This window comes from Belonocnema kinseyi, chromosome 10, assembly GCF_010883055.1.
Source record: "Belonocnema kinseyi isolate 2016_QV_RU_SX_M_011 chromosome 10, B_treatae_v1, whole genome shotgun sequence".
NCBI classification, from domain to species: Eukaryota; Metazoa; Arthropoda; class Insecta; order Hymenoptera; family Cynipidae; genus Belonocnema; species Belonocnema kinseyi.
This window is the reverse complement of record NC_046666.1, coordinates 71262309-71285465: the sequence shown is the minus strand read 5'-3', so window position 1 is coordinate 71285465 and position 23157 is coordinate 71262309. Positions and strand designations below refer to the sequence as shown.

At 27.5% G+C, this 23157-nt stretch overlaps 1 protein-coding gene across 4 annotated transcripts in view; it reads left to right on the top strand.

The window, feature by feature from the left end:
• Positions 1-23157, top strand: part of LOC117181468 (zinc finger SWIM domain-containing protein 8) — a 377164-nt gene that overhangs the window by 295249 nt on the left and 58758 nt on the right. For all 4 annotated transcript variants that reach the window (XM_033374148.1, XM_033374147.1, XM_033374146.1 and 1 more), the window contains exons 3-6: positions 672-923; positions 7936-8117; positions 8844-9154; positions 15216-15648. In XM_033374148.1, the coding sequence (XP_033230039.1) occupies positions 672-923; positions 7936-8117; positions 8844-9154; positions 15216-15648 (1178 nt within the window). The remainder of the gene's footprint in view (positions 1-671; positions 924-7935; positions 8118-8843; positions 9155-15215; positions 15649-23157) is intronic.

Genomic DNA, 23157 nt, shown 5'->3' with positions numbered 1-23157 from the left:
TCAAATTTTTCTGTTAATTTCAATCTTTTTTATTCGAAAACTGAATTGTATGGTTGAAAATTCATTTTTGCTAGTACAAATTTCAGCTTGTAGATAATAATTTAACTATTTTATTAAAATTTAATTATTTTGTTTAAAATTAAACTGTTATGTTAAAAAATTCACAATAAAAGTCGAAAATTCAACTGCTTTGTTGAAAATTTATCCTTTTTTATCAAAAATTCAGATTTTTTGTTTGAAATAATTGGATAAATTTGAAATTTTTCAATTTTACTTTGAAATTGTTTTATTCTTTTTATAAAAGATATTCTTTATTTAAAATTTTGCAGTATCAAAATCCTGGTCTTTGAATATTAATGGACAGGGAAAATAAAAAATTAGTCAGGGATAAATGAGGGAAAAGTCAGGGAATTTTGGAAATAAAGTTTTTCGGCTAATCTACAAAAGTGAATAATGTTGGATTATTCGGGCCAGATAGCATTCGAATTTTAAAGGAACTCAAGAAAATCTAAATCGATCCGTAGAACTGAGGGTTCATGCTCGTGCTAAATGTGGAAGCTTTATTGAAAAGCAAAACGTAACCATTATAAGAGAATATAAGTATTATCTTGATTTTTTGAATAATTGTTCTAAATCTTTTGTTTATAATGGTTTTTTCTTGTTCTTTTCAGATGGACAGACTGTACTGACTCTTTGCGAACTGTCAGCGCGATGCGTCGCTTCACACATTCCGTTCGAGCTGGTGGAACACGTTTATCCACCAGTACCGGAACAACTTCAACTCAGGATAGCTTTTTGGAGTTTCCCCGACAACGAAGAAGACATCCGACTTTACTCGTGTCTAGCCAATGGCAGCGCCGAAGAATTTCAGCGTGGCGAGCACCTCCATCGGTCAAGATGCGTAAAAGACCCCCTTCAAATTGGTAAGTTTCGTCAAAGATATTATATTTGGTTTCGTCCATTTTCTTAGTAACTAGTTACTACTTTACCTACTTTATCCCGTGACCTAGCCAACTTTACACTGTATTCTAGCAGACTTTACCCCGTAATTTGTCCGACTTTAGCCGATTTACCCCGTGCGCTAGCCGACTTGACCCAGTACCGTTTCGGGGGGGGGGGGGGGGGGGGGGGGGGGGGGGGGGTTAATAGGAGAAGTCATTTAGTCTGTAATAGGCTATGAAATAATGAAACCCTTTTTTGTGGTCGCACGGAGCCTACTTGGACTTATTTTTTTGTTAAAGCAACAATCAGATTATTTACCGCCTGAGTTTTTCATATTTTCTAAAACTCAGCCAGTGAATGTACTGATAAGAAAACTGAAAAATAATTCAGCGCGATATGCATCGATTGGTCGTGGCTGCTTCATGGCCAATTGAAATAAATGAAATTCGCGTGAATCAGCATTCTTAAATTCTCCCATTCAAATAATTTCCATTCAATTGATTCTTTTTTCTTGGCATTGCAGCGGTGAGGCGGAAAATGAGCGGATTTTTTAAAATTCTTAGTACAAAAGCCTATCCAATCGTATAAATCTACTCAGTCACTTAGGCAAACATTTTTTTAATCGTTTACATTTTTAATTATACATTTTTTACTTTTTAGCACTCACCATTTAAATTATATGATTTTCAGAGCTTCGAATTCAAATTATTTAGTTTGGAACATTTTCATATTTCATATGTTTTGTTTTGAAAACATCATTTCAAACATTATTTTCAAAAAAGTTCAAAATACAATTCCGACTACAAATTTCAACCAATTTCAAAGTTTTCTTGGTCATTATGTCAGAATCAATCATGATGTCATTCACTTGGATATACCATTCTAGAGTTTTTTTGTTAATTATTGAAAGATCATCTGCGAATTCTCATAAAAATCACATCCATTATTTAAAAAATGCAGTATTTTCGAACAAACAACCGTTGGAATCCTGAAAGTACCCTGGGTTTTTTAAAGCAATAGATGATCAAATATTATATAAGATATAAAAGATAATATATCTACTGAGTTTCGTTTTTGGTATAACAATACTTTGCAAAAAATAACTCTTGCTCTTTTGTGATATCTGACATTGTTTGCGAGGGAAAGTAAATAATTATATTCGAAGAAAAACCAAATTTTCGCGACTTCAAACATTTTTCCCCGCATAAAACTGATAGCATTCCTTTTTTATTTGCAGAAACTTTCAAAATATTCGAAAATGTAAAAAACTAATTCTTCAGAAAATCTTTTCATGTTTTCAAAATTCTATGAGAAATTTAAATAAGATTTTCTGGAAAGCATTATCTTTTTGATATTTTCCTATATTTATTTACAGTTTCTGCTTATACAAGTAAGGCATCCTATCAGTTTTATGTGTGCTTACTATTTTTAAGGCCGATACATTTTTTTTAAATATAATTTTTTATTTTTAAGGTCACTTTCATCTAAACATTTTCATGTATGTACCTTTCGTTGTTTCTGAGGGAAATGCATACATTTTGTTTTTCAAAAATATTTTTTTTTTATTTTAATGGAGTGATTTACCAAGAATGAAAAACCCAGGATGATATGTAGTACATATTACCATCTATTTCTAAAACAATAACAATTTTTAAAATTAAGTTTCATCAGAAAATCCACTTTCAAGAATTTCAGAAATACAGCCGGTATTTTGTCATTTTACTAATTAAAACAAAATCAAAGCATTTTTCTGATGATTTATGAGTAGTTCAAAGGCAAATTAAATACTTTAAAAATATTTTAACAAGTTTTCTGACTTTCAAAGTTTTTTTTCTAGTTCAGTTTTTTTTGTGTTAAGTCCAACAAGAAATGCAAATTATGCGAAGAAGGTTCTATACATATTTTTTATTAAGTATTTAAAAATATTTTATCTTTCCATAATTAATAAACAATAAAGAAAAGTCAAGTTCAAAAACGTTTAGTAATGAGAAAATACCATTTTTTGCTATACAAAAACCTCCGTAAAACATAAGTGTTGGTAACATCTTTGAATTTATTTCATTCATTCACAATACTTTTTTACTCAGTTTTTGATGCAGAATAACACTTCCTGAGTGATAATTTTAAATAGATAAAAAAATGTCTTGCATTTAAATTCGACCTATTTTAAAAAGGATTTGACACTTTACTTTCGTTTTCAGTATCAAAATCATTGAAAAAAAGTATTTTATAAAGAAAATTCGAGGGCAAGAACTTTCAGGTTGAAAATGATTGAGACAAATAAAAAAAAAGATCAGACTGAAATACGTGTTCCCTTATTTTCACCATAGAATGATATTGCGATATACCAAATCATTGTGACACCCTAAGCTGGCACTCTCTTCCTGATTTGAAATGGAATTGGTCTATAGGCTTCTTTAATAATATTATTTTATTTTTGAAATTCATCTGATATAATTTTTCAGAAAAATAATTGCAAGTGAAGAATTGAACGCTAACTGTACTAGCTTATTTGACATAATTTTTTATAAAAATTGAGTATAGGGAAAAACTTTTTATAAATAATTATAAGTGAATTTATGCTCTTCATAAAAAGTACCAATTTGTTTTTATAAAATTGCTTTCACTATATAATTAAATAATACAAAATTATTTACGAATATTACGCGTTTTCGATTTACCTCAGTTATTTCTTGAAAGGTGCGGGGTATCAAAAGAAAAGAAAAAAAGGGCAAAGGTAGAAAACGATGCCGAGAGCGCAATATGTTTCCTGGTGTCAGCTGCACGCGTGCTGAAAAAACCTACCGCGTTCACGGTGAGACTCGACATATTTTATTTAAATATGCAGCAGGACTAAGGCGAAAGATATTCAGCCTATTTCATAAAGTATAAATAATTTTTTCACAGAGAAAAGGGATTTTCTTTTACGTTTCTAAAAAAATTTTGAAACTCGTTTATTCATACGAACATGTACGCAGAGAAACGTATAACATTTACTTGAATTTAATTTTAGAACACAAATTATGAGCATCGCCAAGAAAGCAAATTAATTATTCGCATTCGACTTCTTTTTATCCGTAAAGACATTTACTTAGATTTAAATTTTCGACCAAAGAGTTTCTAAATTTATTTTTTCGTATTTCCAAAAATTCATCTTATTCAAAAATGTGGAAATTATGATAAAACCAATTTCAGTTTCACTGAAATTTTATTCACGTTCAAAATATTCGGGCGGATAAATTTTCCGCAACTACATATCTACTATTCGAATCTCGTATTCCACGTCGTATTCCAGTTTCATTCAGTTTTTCCATTTGGTGAAGGAAATACCACGAAGCATTTTAATATAGGGTCAGGTTTTTCAATTACAAAATCAGTTTCCTTTGATGGTGTTTTTCGTAAGAGCTTTTTATTTGAGCTTGATTTCTATAGGGTACTTGGAGGAATACGCTAGACAATGCAAGACGAATGCTTTTGTCGTAGAAATTCCTTCTGACCTCAAGCAAAGATATCTTTGCCTCAAGGCATTTTGCGGTGGCTTCTTCATATTTTCTCTGCTTTGGAGAAAAGGATCTTGTTCGTTTACAACTACTTTCCTTTAAAATTTACCTTCAAATTACTGCGGTTAAGAATATTTTATGTTTTTGAATAATTTATATACTTCCATTGAATTACTCTTGATTACACCATATCCTCTTTTGTAGAGAATTTTTATTCCATTTTGGATTTATGCAAGTCTTTTAAATTCATTTAGATTAGATCAGATATTAGAAAAGAAAAATACTTCGAATGGAATAAAAAGAAATTCAACTTGTATAATTTCTAAATAAAAGTATTTAAAATTGAATAGTTTGAAGTCGAAAAATTTTTTAACTGAAATTCTCAATATTTAAAAATTACAGATTAAAATTAGGAAAATTTGACAATTTCATTTGAAAGGAGTTGAAATTTTATTATTTATCATTCAAAACGTAAAAAAATAAACAATTTTATTTCCAACGGAAGAATCTTGAAATCGAATGATTTCAGAATAAAATTTCGAAAATAGGACAATTTCAGGAAGTGAAAATGGAATCCTTTTGGATTCGAATTTTGAAAGTTAGATCATTTAAAATTTAAAGGAATTTAACTTGTATTATTTCTAATTAAAAAAGATCAAAATTAAATAAGGTAAAATGGAAAACATTTGAATTATAATAATTTTAATTGGAAACGATTAATATTTTACAATTTTAAATTGAAAACTAAATTAAATTCTTTCAAAGTGAAACTTTCTGAAATTTAAAAATTTTATATTGCGGTTACCAAGAATTGTGAAATTTAAACTTGTTTATACACAAAACTTTCAAAATATAACTATTTTTTGTTAAAATTTTACTTTTTTGTTGAAAATTTAATTGTATACTGAAAATTTTTTATTTTGTCCTGAAAATTAAACTATTTAGTTAAAAATGTATCTATTTTGTTGAAAATTCGTCACTTTTGTTTGGAAGTCCAACCATTTGATTGTAAATGCAACTTTTTGGTTAAAAATAATTTTTTCTTTTGTAAATGCAACTGTTTGGTTAAAAATTAGTTTTTTTTTTGGTTGAATAAGATCTATTTGTTGAAAATTCAATTTTTTTGGCTGGTACATTAACTTTCCTTTAAAAATTATGCTTTTTCCCTTAAAAATTCTACTGTTGGTTGAAACGGAAACTATTTTTGGCTGAGGTATAATCTCCGTTATTTGCAAATTTTATCATTTGGTCGAAAATTCTCCTTTTTCTCAATTCAACTATTTGTTTGAAAACTAATCTTTTGGATTTAAAAGTCAACTGTTTTCCAAATCATTCGCATTTTAAACTTTAAAACTCAACTCTTTTATTAAAAAATCATCTTTAGATTGAAAATTCGTCTCTTCAGGTTAAAAATAAAATATATATTGACTTCGAAATCTTGGGAATTAAATTAGTTTTACATTGAATTGAATATTATATCTATATTTGATTTAAAAGAATTAATTTCTCTCCTTTCGTCAAAAAACACCCTATTTCCTCTGTTACGAAAGCATTTTTTACTGTGATGTCTGAATTATTTAAAAAATTTAAACTCAGATTCAGAATGACTTTTGTTGAAAATTGTTTTATCCATAAAGTTTATTTTTAATGTGCAAAGAGAACTTTTTTTAAAGTCATAAAAGTTTTTCGTTAGGCCGCTAATTTCTTTTTAATCGCCATATAAAATGGAATAACAATGGTTCTACATTGTGAAAGTAGCTTTATACTATATTTTATTTAACTATTTTATTATCAAAAAATTTTGAAATTAATTTTTTTACTGAAAATGTAACCATGCTAGTTCAACATTTTATCATTTCGGTTTTAAAATTCATATCTTTGGATTAATATTAATATTTTTACCGAAGGATTTAACTATTCAATTTTTTGTCTGAAATTTTTCTTAGAAATTATTCTTTTGTTTAAAAATTCATCTTTTTTTTGGAAATTCAATACATAATTCACTACATCTTTTTGGTTTAAAATTCAACGGTTGCAGTAAAAGATTCATCATTTTAGTTAAAAATGTATAACTTTTTTTGATGATCTATCTTTTTGAAAATTAGTTGTTATCTTCGTTGAAAATGACTTTTTCGAGCTGAAAATATTACTACTCCAATTGAATATTGCATCATTTTAGTTGAAAATTCACTTTTTTGTTGAAAATTCATCAGTTTGATTGAAAAAAAATGTTAACTGAAAATTTAACTATTCCATTTTTGGTTGCGAATTGATCATTTTTACGCCAAAATTCAACTATTTGGTTAAAAATTGGTCTTTTTAGTTGGAAATTTAGCTACTTTGTAGAAAATTCATCTATTTTGTGGGGAAATCGTATTTTTTATTGAAAATGCCACTATTTGGTTTGCAAAATTCATCTAGTTGAAAATGCAATATTTTTACTAGAATGCTTAGAAATTTGAAGCGTTTTAAATTGAATTTTATATAATACCCACATTAATTTGACCTAAATTTGCACTAATTTTTAAGGACCATCGAACGGGGTCATTTTCGAAATGTGGGGTAAATTCGGACATTCCTAAATTGATAGTTTAAATTACCTAGATTACTTAAATTATCTAGATTCTCGTTAAAACCCCGTTAAGTAATTTAAACTATCAATTTAGGAGTTTCCGAATTTACCCCACATGTCCGTTATTACCCTGTCTGATGGTATAAGAAGATGAAATCAAAATTTGTTTGAATTATTATTAAAATTCATGCACTTCAGACCCTAGAAACTGAAAAACATAATTTACAATAAACTCACGAAACTGTATACCTGGAAAAACTTGAGATATCTATAAAATACCCTGGAATTGTCAGGGCATTTTTTCCTGGATTTTTGTAGCCATCTTAATTATGAACTCTATATTACTAAACAAATAAAGTTATTATTAAATTCATTACAAATTTTATGGGACTAATGCGACTTTTCTAAGTCTTCTGATCGATCCGAGTCCTGAGTCTTTAAGTAATATATTTATAGAAAATTAATCAGACTTGATTCTCATATATCAAAGAGAGAGCATGGTTGTTTAGTTACTTTTCCTATCTGCTCTAATTTTTTCTACCTTGATAAGGGTGCTGTATGATTACCGAAACGTTGGTAAATATGTTATTTTATTGAGATTTGATAATTATAGAAATAAAAAAACGAAAAAAATAAAGAAAGAAAAGGAAGGGATTTGGTTGCTTGCCTTCCCATTATTCTTTTATCTTTTTTATTTTTGTTCAGGACATTTTTTTTATAGAAAATCTTGTTTTATTTACAATAGGAGCACTTTATGGTGGTTGTCCACATTTTTTTGTCTGATTTTTGGTTCTATTTTCAGGAATTTTTACATCTACTTGATTATTGGACTTTAAATAGGATTTTGAAGTTGATTTTAATCGAATTTAAATTTCTTAAATCTTTATCTATTTATAAATGTTTGTTTTCCTTTATTTTTAGGTTTCCACCTAAGCGCGAGCGTCAACGTGCCAATGCTGTCGACTTCAAGTGGGGGCAAAGCGCAATATAATGTTGCAGTGACTTTTGATCGTCGAAGAATCACGTCCTGTAATTGCACTTGCACCTCGACTGCTTATTGGTGTTCACATGTGGTGGCCGTTTGCCTGCACAGGATACATATGGTGACAGACAATTAAAAAAATTTTTTATAAAAATTTACTGCATTCAAACAATTAAAATCGGGGACGAGATTATCCAAATCTTCCAATCTTCCTCATCAAGGATTATTTATAGGAAAACCATCGGCATGAACAATAGAAATTTATATTAATTAAAATTCACAAAATACCTGAAAATAATAACAAAGATTATTATAAAAAGTCATTAAATATTTATAATTTTCCATTCTTTAACGCAATCCAAAAAATAGTTTTTTTCATTTAAAGAAAGTGCCCACACGAGCACAAATTTTGTTTTTTAATTTCTTATTTCATATTATTATTCGCTACCGACAACTGTACTTACAAAAACTTAAACATTATTTGTTAATCAATAAAAGTTTTCGATAAGAATTTTTTAAATACGTATGATTCAATCGAATTAAAATTTTGAAGGCTTGTAACAGATTTTGGAATCCGTTTCTCGAAAAAAGGTGTTTTTTTCAGCCCATTCTATACTAATTTATTTTAAGTCGCTAAAATATATGTAATTTAAACAAAAGCAGTTATTTCAAAGTTATAAATTTAGTTTCAGAAGTTTCTTAAAATTCAAGAATATGCAGTCGTTATGAAGAACTTAAAATTTCAAGGTTTAAAGAACTTTTTGTTAGAAAATGAAATGAGTTTTCAGTTTTACGATTATGCCTGTTTGTCTAGTCTCTAGTTAATTTTGAAAATGTCTTTTCACAGCCAATGCAAGTATGCTTGAGAGCTCCCGTGAGTGAATCACTCTCGAGGTTACATCGTGACCAGTTGCAAAAATTCGCTCAGTATCTCATCAGTGAATTACCACAGCAAATTTTACCAACTGCTCAGCGACTTTTGGACGAATTGTTGTCCTCTCAGCCGAGTGCTATCAACTCTCACTATGGTGCTCCAGACCCAACGGCCGGGGCTTCTGCACACGACCAAACCTCCTGGTACCTCGACGAGAAAACTCTGCACGGCAACATCAAAAAGATACTAATCAAGTTCTGTATACCAGCTCCCACCGTTTTCAGGTTAGTTCTTCATAATTAAATTTCCTCTAATGGTTGGATGTTGTCATAATGTTTAAGCATGACCGGTGAAGGAAATCAGGGAAAAGTCAGGGAATCTTGTTGGCCAGGGAAAGTCAGTGATTTTGGAAAAAAATATGGTAAATGTAATCAGAAATCAGGACTGCTACACAGTCACCTTTAGTCACTTTTTTCAAATAACTATTTGGACACTTTTAAAGATATAGTGACTTTTTAAAATAAAAAGTGAACCACTATCGCATTTAGGTCTATACATACATATTTATGTATTTTTTAAAAATCTTTTGAAATCTTTTAGGACATTTTAAAAGATTCTCCGGCTTTTTCAGAAGATTGACAAATTTTCAAGGATTTGAAATTTGAATTACACTCAGGGATTTAAACCAATGTTCACGAGCTTTAAAGAATTTCAGATGTTATGGAACGACTTCATAGGACCTACAAAGTTTTTCGATATTTGAAAATATTACAAGAGATTTTATAAGATTTCTAAGGATTACAAGGATTTTAAGTGATTTTAAAAGCTCTCAAAGAACTTTATTCGAATTTTCAGGATTTCAGGAAATATTAGGTTTAATATAATTTCAAGGGATTTTATAATATTTTAATATTTTAATTAATTAATTAAATTAATAAAGTGATTAATATTTTAATTGCAGTATTATAATGGATTTTAAAGAATTTATTAAAAGAATCGAGGCATTTCTGAGTATTTTAACAAGTTCAGGATATTAGCAATGATTAAATTTTTTTTAAGGATTAGATTTACTTTAAAGGTTTTGAAATATAAGATATCTTGAATACGTTTCAATAATTAGAAGCATTTCCAAATGATTTGAAAGATTTTAGGGAATTTCAAAAATTTTTCAAATACTTGTCAAGAACTTTAAAATCTTCCAAGGGCTTTGAAAATATTTCAAAAGATATAAAATGTTTTAGGGTATTTTTAGAAATTCCAAAGAATTAAAAAAATTGAAAAGATTGTAAAGATTTTAGGGTATTTTTAAAGATTATAAAGTATTTTCAATGGATTTAAAATGATTTTAAATATTTTAGGACATTTTAAAAGATTTTATAATTTTATGATTTTAATCGATTTTACAAGCTGAAAGATTTAAAAATTGTTTTCAAGTCTTATGAAACGAATTATTTTGCATTAATCTTAAATTAAAAAACAATCATATTGTCAATGTACATTAATCACTTTTAGTTAATTTTTGAGTTATCAATTAGTAACTTTTCGTCCCTTTTGCGATTAAAAAGAAATAATTTTTTAAGTTAAATTAGGTTGTGATAGCCATGACAATAATGAATTAGAAATGTAATAAGATTATAATTTCGATCTTTAAATGTTAATGGGCAGGAAAAATGAAAAATTAGTCAGGGAAAAGTCAGGGAATTTTGAAAATAAAATTTTGCAGTCACCCTGCTTTAGTACAAAGCGAAACATTGAGAGTATTTTAATATACAACAATTATGAAGAAATTCTTTTAGAATTTAGAATAATTTAGAATAATGTCATAAATGACCGGAAAAATTGGTCAATGTTCAGAAAATGCAGGGATTCCTGAAAAAGCAAGTCATAAACTTTTTAAGTAGTAATAACCGATTTAGTCAGCCATTTTGGTCTCTTACGTTGAATTCAGTTTTCAGATGACTGGCTGACGGGAATCGAGTTTATCTACTGCATAATTTATATCTGAGTTTTGCTGAGTTCTCGAAATAGTTTGGTGCATGAAAAGATTTGATTTGAGTTTTTTATGGAATCTCATAACGTACGCAATACCCAGGCAAACATTTTTAATATGCCTGCAGTTTTAAATTGCAATATTAAAATTTAAAAAAAAATCGTTTTTAAAGTTTCAATCTCAAATTATTCGACTCCGAACAAAATGTTCGTTTGGCAAATTTTTCAATTTAAAATGGATTAACTATTGAAGTTACAAAATTGAAATGATATTGTAAAACCTGGAAGGATTCATTTCAAATTTGTTCGAATTCAAGTGCTATTTATTTGAGTTTATAGAATTTAAAAGGTTTCTAATGGTTTCTGTCATATCTGTTTCAAATAATTTTATTTCATCACTTTTAATAGAAATTAATTCAATTTTGAGTGCCTGTTTTCAAAGTGCTGTATTTTTTGAGTCCATGCATTTTTACTGACTCATTAAGAATGATTTAATTTTACAATGTTATTATGTACAAAGGTTTGAATCTTGGAAATAATTAAGAATTTTATTTCTGAAATTTGAGAAAACGATCTTGATGGAAGCATTTAGAAAACTATAATTTAGTTCATTTGTATACTCTCTATTTAAAAAAAGTAAAGTTGAAGCCAACCGACAAGACAATATTTGAACAGTGTAAAACAAAATGAAACGGAAATTTCTTCACTACCCCTGACACAATTTAAAATATTTAAAATATTGATAAAAAATAGTCTATGTTTTAATTAACTACAAAATTCTTGGAAACTATTGAAAGAATGAAGAATCTAACGATCATATTGGGACAAAAATAGAGATTTGCTTTTATTGCTTTAAAAATTTTGTTGAATGAAGACCGAAACGAAAGTGGATTTTGTGCAAATATTTTTTGATTGTGATTAAAAAAATATTTTAACCTGCATTAAAGTTATTTAAATTATTTAAAAAATTATAATTTTTAAAAAGAATTATTACTTTCTTGTACTGTTTGTAAAATGTACAATTCTATAATTCCTAAATCAAAATTTTTAAATTAGAACATACCCAAGAGGTTTGTAATCGTATCATAAAAAAACATTAATTCTCAACGAAAAATGTAATAGATGATACTTTGATCTGATAAGATTTTTATTTTGTTGGCAAAACATTTTTTCTAACTCTTCGAAAATCTATATTTTGTTTTAAGTTTTTTAAATTTATTTTTCGATTTTTCAAGAAACTTCTAAGGTAAATGTCCCAGTAATCATAATTCCAATTTTTTGGCTTTTTATTACATTTAAATGTATCTAATTTCTATGAGCTACTATGAAATGCTACATATAAATGCGTTTTATCATTAAGTGTTATTTTTAAAATATTTTGTAACAGAATATGCAAATTATAAGCAAGGTTTACGATTATTGAGACTGTCCCGAATACTGGAACATTTACCTTAAATTTTTTTTTAATTATTCGAATTTTTCCTAATATTTTGAAAAAATTCCACGTACTACACAAATTTCTTTCAAATCCTCTACATTTATTTTTGATAATTTTGAAAATCTTTTTAAAATTTTAAAGATATTTTCAAATATTTGCTTGACATAAATGTTATAAAATAAAAATTGATAAAAAATTTTCCTATAGATCATAAGAAAATTTTTTTATTCTCTCGAAACCTTTCAAAATTTCGTAAAAGCTCCTATCTGCTTTCAAATAGTATTTTTTCTAAAATTTTCTAGTCTTGCAAAATTAAAAAAAAACTGAAATCTTCTAAATTCTATTCCGAATTATAGGAAATCATTTGAACTGGTTTTACACCTTTTTAAATATTTTCTTTGAAATAATGTTTAAAAAATTGTTCAGGAATTTTAAGAAAAAAAATTATTATCTTAAAAACTTCAAAGTTTTATTTCAAGATTTTCAAAAATCCACATTTCGTTTAAAAGTACTCGGTTGCGGTAATTTTTTGATTACCAAAACCCACAATTTTATTATAATTACCTGCATTTTATACATTTCATAAACTAAGATATTCTAAGTTTTTGTCCATAATTTAATTTTTTTTCATTTCTTTGAATGTATGAAATGTTGATAAATTATAGCCTTATAGGAAAAAATCGAGAACAATATTTTTGCTGAATATTAAAAGAAAAGAATTGCAATTAAAATTGTTTTTTTTTCACCAATGACGTTTCGAAACATTCCGAAATAATTTTAATCATCGAATAGAATTACTTCTTTGAAAATTTTGATTGACTAAATTGATGATGCAGAAAGTTTTTAATATTTAATAATAAATAAATACATATAACCTTAACTAATATGGTCAAGAGATCGTGAATAGAATTCTTTTGTAATTTTTAGAACATTTGATCAAAATCTTGAAACCAGAATATTGTTTCCTTTATTATTAAAGAAACTATTGCCACTTACATTTTTTGTATTAGAAATATGTTTTTAGAATTTAAATTCCTCACTTGGAAATTTCGACTTACAAAATTGGAGAAAATTAAAAAAAGAAACTGAAAACAGCCATTCAGGTAGCAGTGGCGTAACTTCCTTACCGCGAAATCCCGCATTGCGCGGGGGGGGGGGGCTCCGTCCGGCCCCTTACGGCCAGTGGCAAAATTATATTTGAATTTCAATTTGATACATTCCTGTGCAATTTTAAATAATGATTTATTTGAATTCTAGAAATTCAAAAGAATATATTAACCATTTTTTTAATTATTTCAGCAAATCTAATTTGTTTAAAAAATTATTTCTCTACAAATATTTTAAAACCGCATATTATGAATTAAACTTAATATTCTATTATTATGAGGAGTAGTAAATTCTACTAAAAGCTTTATGGCAATGTTCATACAATTATTTTTTTTTTCCTTCCTCATTTCTTTTAAATTAAACATGGCTTGCTTACGAATAAAAATTGTTTAAACATTGACACGACGTTTTTAACGAAATTCACTACTCGAAATGATTAAGTATTATGTTTAATTCAGAATTTTTAAACCGAAGATTTGAAGGAAATCTTAGGGGTAATTTAAGTTAGTTTAAAAGATATTTCCGAATTTTGAAATTTTAAAATAAATAAAAAACATTTGAATTTAAACATTTCCAAGATTTAAAAGGTCCTAACAATCCTCTAAACTGGTTTAAATTTTTCCTAAAATTGTTTAATCTCTTCTCAAATAAACAAATTTTATATAAAATTGTCTAGATTTTTTTTACATATCTGAAATATTCTGAAATCCTCTCGTCTAGTGAAAAAACGTAACCTTATGAATGAATGCAGCTACAAGCAGCTATAATTTTAAAAAACGGTCGTAAAGTTTGAATTTATAGTGATGTGCACATTGCTTTCCAATATGCGAAACGAAGTAAATGTTTCATCAAAATTACTTCAAGCAGAAAATATAGATTTAAGTCGTGCACTTAAAATCTCAAACATTGCAAGGAAACATTCGAAAGAGTACAGACTTGAGTATGAAAAGTGCAAGGAAGAAGCTACACAAATATCTCAAAAATGGGATTTTGAACTAATCTTTGTAGAAAAAACGGAAACCAAATCGTAAGAAGCATTTCGATATTATTGAAGAATTTTTAAAAATCAATGTCTTTAATCACACCTTAAAGGGTCTAAGGTGTAATTAAACATTATGAATGCGTAGTTTACAGAGAAATTATAGATCTGATATCATGAGAATTTCAGAAAAGAATTCCACTTGCAAGTCATCAACTTCATCCCATTTCTAAATAGTAACGGGTTCAATGAGACGCCAGCAGTAAAAGATGTTTTCCGCACTTTACTTATTAAATACAGCTTCATGGAAAGCGATTTTTCAGAAATAATCCCTTAGGAATTTATTTAACTCTGCATGTTACAATATAGCAACTTGCGAAAGGACGTTCAGCAAATTAAAAGTGGTAAAATTCTATTTACGGAATAGAATGCATCAAAGTCGATTCTTAAATATATCTCTACTGACAATCGAACTTGATGATGCAAAATAATTGGATATCGAAATTTTTATTCATAAATTTTTTTTTAATGAATGCGAAACAAATTGCATTATAGCAACGTGAAGATAATTTTTTTAACGATGCAATACTGATTTTTAAATCAGAACTATGTTTGCTTTTTAATTATATAAGAGGGGCCTCCTAAACATTTTTGCGGTGCTACATTTTCGAGAATTTCCTTTTACCTATTTCTTTTTACAAAAGACTTTTGAACTGGAGGTAAATTTAGTACATCCTTAAATTTTAATGTTAGACATCAAAGAGGAATATAAATGTTGATTTGTTCCAAATTGAATTTGCTGAATCTGAAATATATTAATCTCTCTTTTCAGTGACGTGAATTACCTAACGAATAACGCCCCACCGGCAGCAGCAGAGTGGTCCGCCCTACTTCGACCCCTGCGAGGTCGAGAGCCCGAGGGTATGTGGAATCTACTCTCTATCGTTCGGGAGATGTTCAAGAGGACCGACAGAAACGCGATACCGCTTCTTGAGATTATCACTGAAGAGTGCATGGCCTGCGAACAGATTATTGTCTGGTGGTTCAACACGAAGGTGGCAATGACAAATGGCTCCGGACATGGAGGAGGCAAGCATGCCAACATGAACAGCAATGCCCATGCATCTCAACATGCCTGCTCGTCCCTTTGCGACGAAATCGTCATCCTCTGGAGGCTCGCGGCCTTGAATCCTGGCCTCTCGCCCTCCGAACGTCAGATGCTTCTAGCTCAATTTTCCGCCTGGCACCTGAAGATCATGGACAAGGTACGTCGAAGGTTGAAGGTAATGATGACAAGTGTTCATAGCAATCGTATATCCAATGATCGATATGATTAACGGTCATCATTGACCGTTTCAACCACTTTCCATCCTTACGTTAGTCTAGTTCTAGTTGTTTTTCTTATCATTTTGCATATTCAACCAGGAAACCTGCACCCTTCAGAATGCATATTGCTCCCAGTAATAGGTTATGATCAAACTTGTAATACGCTTATGTAAAAAGTTGCGCTTTTCGTCCATTCTCGAGCAAAACGACTTTAAAAGGTCCACGCACGTATTTTTCCATTTAAGGTTTTAATTTTTAAACTTACATGTTAGTTTAAATCATTTTATAATGCAGTTTTAAAGACTTAACCCTTAATTGTCACTCGAGGTCTATTGGACCCGCTTTTTTCAATCACGAATATTTCTATAATGCCTGCTTCATTTTTTGCATTTTTTTCACTATATTAACACCTGAATTTTTTTATATGAGCAATAGCATATTGTGCACAAGGCTTTCCGGAACATCCACAATAAGTTTCAGGTAAGTCTATTCAAAACTCGAGAAATTATTCACAGTTTTCTACGTTGGGGTCCAATGGACCCCGTGTGGCAATTATCGATATTCGTTGGACGTGTGACAATTGAGGATTAAACAATTAAAAATTAGAAGCTTTTGAAATAAAAGATTTTGTATAAAAATATTTTTAATTGATCAACTATGAATATAAGTTAATTATTGTTCTTCAACATTGAATTGCACTTCAATGATTAAAAATGGAATAATAATTTATTTTAAAAGACGATTTGAAATTAGGGTAAATTTTAAGAAATTTTTTATTTTCACGTTCAAAATTAAAATTTTTAAATTGGAAAGCCTTATTAGTTAAATAAATGTAAACGCCCGATTGAAACTTTATAATCTATTTTTAACTTCTAAATAACTTCAGAATAATATATTCATAATCAAAGGCTTTTATTAAATTTCAAACGTGTTTTTGGTCTATAATATTCCATTTTCAAACCATTCAATTTAAAAAATTTCAATTCAGAAAAAGAACAATCACTTAATATTCCGAAATATATGACTTCCTTTAAAATCAGTAATTATAAATCAAATATTCAAAACTAAAATTTGAAGGTTACAATTTTAATTGTTCTATGTATAAAATTTTAATTTGCGAGGAAAATCCTTACTTTAAAATTTGAAATTATTTCAAATAATTAAAACGCAGATTTCAAAAGAATAAGAAGCATCTCTTCTAGATTTCAAGGAAAATTTCCAGTTATTTTTTGTTTTGAAAAATTACTTTCAACAGAATATTTAAAAATATTTCGAAAGATTTACAAAATTATCAAAAATGAACGTGAAAGATTTTAAGGATTTTTTTCCATTAGCCAGTATTAAAAAAAATTAAGGACAAATTTGAATCATTTTAAAAGCTGTTTAGAAGTTCTGAAAAAATTTCAAAAATATAAAATTTTTTAAAATATGAAGCAACATGATTTTTCAAGATTTTGAGCATTTTTATACTGTTTAAAGTGGAAATAAAAAATCTTGTAATTTAAGACATGTTCAATTTATAAACAAAAGTGTAATCATTCAATTTTTTATGTTTCCAGCTTAAAAATGCCTTAGTGATATAATTTTGAAAATTTTGTAATTCATTGATTGATTCTTCAATTTCGAGCATTAAAAATTATAACGTGGATTTATAATTTATATGTTATGAACTGAATCTTTGAACTCTACTATTTATAAAAGTAACAACAATTTATTTGGTGGTTGAACTGCGTTTAATTTAAAATTATACATTTTAAAAGTGTTGGTATCTTTCATTTTATACGTGTAAATTATTGAGTATTTGAATACAACCGAGAAATGACCAGGAATTTTATTCTTTGATAAAAAGGGCCACCCTGTGTTTGTAATCAACAAGTCCGGGCTCGATTCTTGCTTCCGTTATTTTTTGTTATTTTTTTTAAATTGCAGTTGACTTTTTAATTTATTTCAATCAAGCCAGAATATTAATTTTTAAGCATTTTTTCATACTAAAATATGGTTTTTTCAACCATCACCACTCTTACTCTAAGTAAAGTTTTTTTTATAGAAAATCACATTTTTCTTAATTCAATTAAACATTTATATTTTGGTTATTATTATTTTTATATGAGAGAAAAATAAAATATATAAAATTTTTAAAAACCGCTAAAGTAAATAGTCAAATATAAAGAAATAATGAAATGAAATTATATAAAAGTATAATGTTAATCAAAGATACTTTCTATTATTGCTATAATATTCATATTTTACAATTAGAGTAATGAGGGATGTTTTAAAAAAAAAATTGCATAAGCAATCATAATTTTTTCAAGGATATCGCGGCATTGATTTATCTTTTTAATAGTCGGGTCGGAAGTGATGAATATTGAAAAACATTTATATGACAAAAATGGTTTAAAGTTAATAATTAGCTGCATTTATTATAACAGCAATTACCTATTGTTGGGGAAAGTATGGATATAAACGAACTTTTGAAGAGTATAGGTTTCCCTTGTTAAGCGAACTCGTTATTTTTTGTTTTAATTTCATTGTGCAAATGCATAAATGCAGCGAAATCGAAATTCCCATTTTATTAGAAAATACTAAATGATTTTTCTTGCTATCTAATTTGTTTATTATAATTCGTTAAATCTTTTTATTGTAAACCTGTTTCCAGTTCAAACTTTTCACAAAATGAAAGAGCGCATTTCGAGAATATTTGTTTATGTTTGCCTCAGCATTTGTTTTCATGGTGCGTAGACTTTGTATAATTACCAGCTTTGAAAATAAGTAAAATTGAGAAAAACATAAGACACTTGATTTTGCATAAAAATAATAATTTTACAGTGTAATTTTTCAAATATTGTCCTGCTTTGGGAATAGAAAATTCCCTGAAAGACATCCTTTGTCTACTATTTTATTGAACTTATTTCGAAAACCATTTACGAAATTATTAAATTATTTTCAAGATAAAGGACAAGAATGGAAAGAAATTATATTTTGTCGCGAATTCTTAACCAATATATTTTTTTCCGCCGTCTTTTATTTTTACACTAAATAAAGTATCGCATCGAAATTTTAGGAAAGGAACGAAAATATATCAGTCCCCCATTAGAACGGAGTGAAAATGGAAAAATTAATAGAATTGTTTGCGATGAAGAAAAAAATGTTTGGATTAACATCCGAAAAAAGTAAAAGAACTAAATTTTAAATCGGTCAATATTTTCTATTTTTTTCAAATTATAACATATTTTCTTTTTGTTGAGAGATTATAGTGAATTTGTTATATGTATCGTTTTTATTAGCCAAGAAAAATACAAAAATTGTGCTTCATTTATAATTTTTTGAAAATGTGCAAAAAACATGTTTTCTTTTTGTTATTTTTGATTGAGTCATATGAATATGTTTTGAAAAAAGTGAAATATGTCGAACCTGAAATTTCTTAATTTTGTGTTGAAGAAACATGCTATTATTTCGCTTTCATAGAGAAGAGACTTTGCATGATTTTGGAATCTTAGATTTTTTCACCATTTTAAAATGCATTAAGGATTTTAGGTTTGCTGTATTCTAGTTTTTCCAAAGTGTGTGCATTAGGGTTGTTCAAAAATGCATGGCAATTTGTTTCATGATAGAGGAAAACGACCTCCTCCCCTATTTCATTCAAAAAACAAGAAAAAGAAGAAATTTCGTAATTTTTTTTTAAATTTTGATTTTAACAGGTGTCGGTTTTGACTTCAAGTTTCGCATGTAAAATGCATTGGGAAAATCACTTGTTTGAGTTTTTGGAATAATTTTTTGGGTTTGTGAAATGTGACGGGAAAGAGACCTGTTTAGAATTATCCAACGAAGAATTTTATGTATCAGGTATATGGTTTTGACACACCCCTCATACACCATCACGAGTCCCTCAAAATTACCTTAAAACCAAAATTGTCATTTTTTCATGAAATCGACCTTTTGAAACACTGTATTCTCGTTTTGTCAAACTTAAAATTCTTCATATTGGCCTAGTTGAATCTTTATCAACATTGGTTAAATAATTTTTAATTATTTAAACAATTGTAATTTGGTCAAATAATTTTTCCAACAATTCTTTTTTTGCTAAAAATTATAACTATTACAGTGAAATATTCATTAACATTGGATCATTATTTTCATATAATGAAATGATTAATTAGGATTGGTTAATTAATTTTTAATTATGTAAACAAAATTCTATTTGCCTAAAAAATATTATTTTTTTTCAAACATTCGTCGAACTGGCATTTTATTATCATTAGGTGACATACATTTATTTTTAAATATTTTCTAATGGTGGAAACAACAAATTATTATTTATTTTCAACTAATAATCAAGGGTATATGGTAATTAATTTTATATTCACATCTTACTTTCATTATTTAACAAACCCTTATTTCTTTCCTCAAATTTTATTTGTTCGTTTTTTTCTTATATAATCTTAATCCTAGTTGTCTATCTAAATACCTTTCTCAAACAAATGGAATTTGTTTACATAGTATATAATTAATTAACCAATATAGGTCTAGACCTACTGTAATAATTTTTGTTTTAAAAAAATTTTGAAAGAAAATTATTTAAAGAAATATTACAAATTAATTGACCAATGTTGACAAACATTTCACTAGAGAAATAGTAATAATTAAAAAAAAAGAATTTTTATAACAAAAATTATTTTCAAAAAATGTAAGAATGCAGTGCTCAAATGGTCGATTTCATGAAGAATTGAAATTTTTTATTTTAAGGGTAGTTTTTAGTGACTCTTTGGGTTGTGTTAGGGGTGAAAAACCCATATGTCTAAAACATTATATTATTCTTTCGATAATTCTCTACAAGCCGCTATACTTTTCCGTCACACTTTCTCAAACCCTAAGAAATTGTTCCAAGAACTTAAAAATGCAAGTTTTCCCCATGCTATTGTACATATGAGTTCATTCAAAAAACATGTTGTTTGCATACTTTAAAAAAAATTCTAAATTAAATGAATTTTTTTATGTCTAATTTCTTATTGTTTTTAACTAGGAAAAACTCTGAGTATTGAAAATTCGTCATTATTTTTGAAGCATTAGAACTTTCTGTTTAAATTTTCAAATCGAAGGTGGAATGGAATATATTAACTTATTTCAATTTTCCCACTTTTTCGGATTTAACCTAAAAAGTTTTTTCTCTCAAATCAACAATTCGATTAATTTTAGTATATTTACTTCGCCCTGCCCTCGATGTCTAGCCCATTGGAGATTGCAATTTAAAAAGAAATACTGTTTCTTAAAAGTTTTTTATGCTAATCTTGCATCTGTCTTTAATTCGGATCTTAGGAAAAATGTCTAAAAAAAATGAGTGTTTTTTTCTGAATGTATCAGGGTTGAAAAATAGGGATAAAGGGTTGTGGAAAGATTGGATAACATGGGATTTAGGCCTCGCAGACTGGTCCATATATTCCCTATTGTACCCTATATTCAGTTCAGGCCCCTAAAATACGCTATTTTCAAGATTTGGTCCCTATGGGCCCCTATTCGCAGCCCATAATGGAACTTTTTAAAATTTATAATTAGATTAAAGCTTCCAAGAGTCAAGAATTTTTAAAAAATATTCATAAAAATCAGGGAATTTCTATAAGAAGTAACTGTAATAAATAATCAGTTCTGCCACACAGTTAGTAACTAATGACTATTCAATTAAGGTCTATACCTAGTTCTGAATTGTGTTGAATTATTTTGAAATATTTCAGGGTATTTGTGAAGATTCGAAGGATTTTTTAATAGATTTCAATTATTTGAAGGGCTTTTTAAGATTTTATGGTATTTTAAAAACTTTTAAGCATTTTCAAGACCTTTTAAATTAACATATTTTAGGTCATTTTAAAAGATTTCAAGAAATTTTTAATTAATTTCATTAATTTTAAGGGATGTCAAAGCGTATGAAATATTTTAGGATAGAGAATTATCTAGAATTTCGAAACAGTTAAAACGATTTTACAGGAGCTATAAGTTTTTAAGATTTTGAAAAAGATTTCACATTATTTTATAGGATTTCCGAGGCTTTCAATGACCTTAAAGGATTTTGAAGCTCTCAATGTATTAAATACGTTTTCCAATATTTTAGGAAACATCAGCATAGATTTGCTTGGAATTTTATCATATTTTAGTGGATTTTAAAGATTTTTTCATGAGAAGTTAGGTATTTTATAGGGTTTTAAAGATTTGAAATTATTCTTTGGAATTCATCCTCAATTCTTATTAATTTACCCTGAAATATTTTTAATTCTTTGACATTCTTTTGAATTTTTGATTTCACTTGAATTCTTCTAAATTTCCTCAATTTCACTTAATTTAATGGATTAAATTTTTTTATTTAATTGGCCCAGAATATCAATTGATAATATGATCAAAGCAATTATTTGAAATATTTTTTCAAATTCCTTGGCATTTTCAAGATTTTAAAAATGTACATTTTCAAGAGATTTAATCCATTTCAAGAGATTTCCAAAGATTTGAATAATTTTACGGGATTTTAATATTTTAATGAATTTCAAAGAATTAATTCACAAGAAGGAAGGGGTTTCATAGTTTTTCAAAGATTGGAAGAGCTTTTCAAATATTTTTTGCAATTTAATTGAAATTTGCCCTAATTCTTATTAATTTATCCTGAATTCTTATAATTCTTTTTAATTCTTCTCAATTCACTCAACTTTACTCAGTTTAATGAATTTTTTCAAGTTTTTGCATAATTCATCTTGAAGTCTTTCAACATAACCTTAAATTCGTAGGCATTTCATCAAATTCTTTTGAATGCCTTTTGAATTTTCCTAAACTCATTTTGAGCTGAATCAATTCAATTAATTTTTGAATTGTTTTCAATTCACTTGACTGAATTTCAAAATAAGGTTGATTTTTTATAAATTGTATCGAATTCCTCTCGTTTTCCTTGTGTATCTCTAAATTCACTCAAATTATACTGAAATCAATGGATTTTTTATGTATAAATTTTTTGAATTTTCTAATTCATTTGAATTATTTTGAATTGTTTTATAGTCATTATCCAAGTTTTTGTTTAGAAATTAGTAGGGTCAATTTTAAAGTATTTTTATTTAATTAATCCAGAAGTCTTTCTCACCTTGAATACTCAGAAATTTCATCAAATTCTTTTGAATTCCTTTGATTTTTTCCAAGCGCATTTCAGAGTTACAAATCTCAATTAAGTTTTCCCATATTTTTCAATTTTTTTCATTTCATTTGCATTTTTTAAAATTTCAATTCAAGATGGCGGATTCAAGATGGCGATTTAAAAATTTGGAAAATAGAGATATATGAGTTTGAAAATCTACTGGGAGGTTTTTGGGGTCGCTGATTACGAATTTGAAGTCAGAATTTTTAAATTTTCTATTTAAGATGGCGATTTCAAAATTTTGAATAAAGAGATATATTAGCTTGAAACATTTTACTCGGGGTTT